Source organism: Oryx dammah, unplaced genomic scaffold, assembly GCF_014754425.2.
Source record: "Oryx dammah isolate SB20612 unplaced genomic scaffold, SCBI_Odam_1.1 HiC_scaffold_249, whole genome shotgun sequence".
NCBI classification, from domain to species: Eukaryota; Metazoa; Chordata; class Mammalia; order Artiodactyla; family Bovidae; genus Oryx; species Oryx dammah.
Window position 1 is genome coordinate 11,380 of NW_024070417.1, and position 2,059 is coordinate 13,438.

At 49.9% G+C, this 2,059-nt stretch overlaps 1 protein-coding gene across 1 annotated transcript in view; it reads right to left on the reverse strand.

The window, feature by feature from the left end:
- LOC120859214 (spermadhesin Z13-like) overlaps positions 1–1,164 on the reverse strand; it is a gene marked incomplete at its 5' end in the record, with an annotated part of 2,855 nt that extends 1,691 nt beyond the window's left edge. The window contains 2 exons of the mRNA XM_040235399.1: positions 122–263; positions 1,131–1,164. Coding sequence (XP_040091333.1) covers positions 122–263; positions 1,131–1,164 — 176 coding nt within the window. The remainder of the gene's footprint in view (positions 1–121; positions 264–1,130) is intronic.
- Between the last annotated feature and the right edge of the window lie 895 nt (positions 1,165–2,059).

Sequence of the window (2,059 nt, forward strand, 5' to 3'; positions counted from 1 at the left end):
GAGTGAGCTGAGCTGGGGTCAGGATGTGTCCGGATGTGTGTGCTGGGTGGTGCGGGGGAACGGCGAGAGGCCAAGAAAGACACCTTCCCATAAAACCACCACATCAGCAAAGAGCACTTACTAGAGATAGCGTACTTCCAAAACAATTTTGTAACCCGGGTCCATCCTGATGGTCCAGCGGCATTCCGTATGCAGTCCCAGATAGGGGGAGATCACGCCATATTCCTCTTCATAAAGGTCCCCACACACATTTTTATCTTTAACTGAAGAGAGAATTACAGGTGCCCAGGAACAACACCAGGCCGGCGGAGAGGGTACCACCCCTGGGCACCACACCACCATACGTGGTCCTAACTTCCCCTTCCGCCAATCACAAAGGAACCTCCAGGGTCTAAGTCTGGAGTCCCCCAAAAGTGAATATTATCTTGTACCCTGCAGAACATAGCAAACCCACACACACGTTACTGCAATTTGTTCTGGCACCCAAAAATAGAAGGACTTCAACCTTGCATGATGAAACATTTTTCATCAAGTGAGGATAAAGACAGTACTTTCCTCAGGGGTGTTTATCATCAAAAGACTTCCTATTTATAAAAAATGCTCCTCGAGTACCTGGGCCAGAAGTCACCAGGGAAATCAATTGATCATCAATCGATCAATTATCAATCATCAATCAGCCCTCTCATCAGGAGAAAGCCTGTCCCTCTGCCCAGCACCCCTCCTGCTGCCAGCACACCCTCTGCCTGGACACAGTGATGCTCCTCAGCCCTCCAGGCTCTGGCCATTGGAGGCAGCTTCGTCATCCTGGGACACCTGTGCTGTGGAGAGGTGGTCCCACTCTTGCCTAGTGAGGTTGTCCAGGCAGGAGGGCAGGGGAGGCTTTTGGGCTGTGGAGGAGGAAAGGTGGGGAGGGGAGGAGGAGCACGGTGGGAGTCATGAGAGGTCAGGGGATATGGGACCCTAAGGACTGTTAAAACCGAGGCCGATGGTCAGCTCCGGAAATGCCAAGTTCCTTTGACCAAAATGGTAAACCGGTACTACCGTTTCCAAGAGAGCTATTGAAACTGCAACCCCCAAGCACTTCTCTGTGTGATGAGCAGGAAAGAATGAAATAATATCTGTGCACTTACAGGGAAGCCTGTCAGTTGAATCTGATGTGGCTGAAAGAAAAAAAAAAAAAAACAAAACAGAAAGTCAAGATGACAAGGTGGAATTTACGGAAGAGTCTAGCCTTTCTCATAGACAATGTGGAGAAAGGCTGAGTCTCAAGGAAGATGTAGTCGAGCACAGACAGAAAAGCCTGGGTGTCCTTGTCCCCAGGACGAACCTGGTCTCATAGGGGCAGGGCAGCATGGAGGTCTGCCCTCCACTTTCAAGACTCCTTTATCCAGCTGCTTTCTCCTCGTCTCTCCAATTCCACCATGTCTCCTGTGATGCCCCCACTCCGGAGCCAATTAGAGGTCAGCACTCGGGATGCTGACCCATCTGTCCTGATTTCCCCAAGAATTTCCCAGTCTGAGTGTTGTAAGACCCTCTCCCAAGAAACCTTTCCAACCTGGTCACAACAAGACATTTCATCACTCTAATGAATGTGAACTGTTTGGAAAATTCTTTACTGAAGTCAGTGACCAGTCTGAGGTTGAGCAAAATGAAGTCAATTTTCCACTGGAGAGAAGTGAACCATCTGAATTTATGAAGTTTCACAGTATCAGGGAAGTGAGTCCGGGGCTTGGGTCAAGGGTGCTGATCCAGCCCCTCAGCCTCCATCATTGATGAGACCCTGGCTTGTCCTCACGATGTGACCAATGAGCACAGACAGTGCAGGAATCAGATGGCCCTGGGGCTCAGAGCGGCTCAGATCAGAGCTGGATAGCTTTTGACAAGGCATTTACTGTCACAAACCTCAGTCCATTCACCTGTAAACTAGAAATTTAATAGTAGACTGTCCTTGGTTCTAGAGGACAGTCCATGCATACACAGCTCAGTGCCCAGCCCAGAGAGGATGTCGCTACGCTCCCTGCCGCTGTCAACCTCCCGCCACATTCATTTCCTTTCCCAT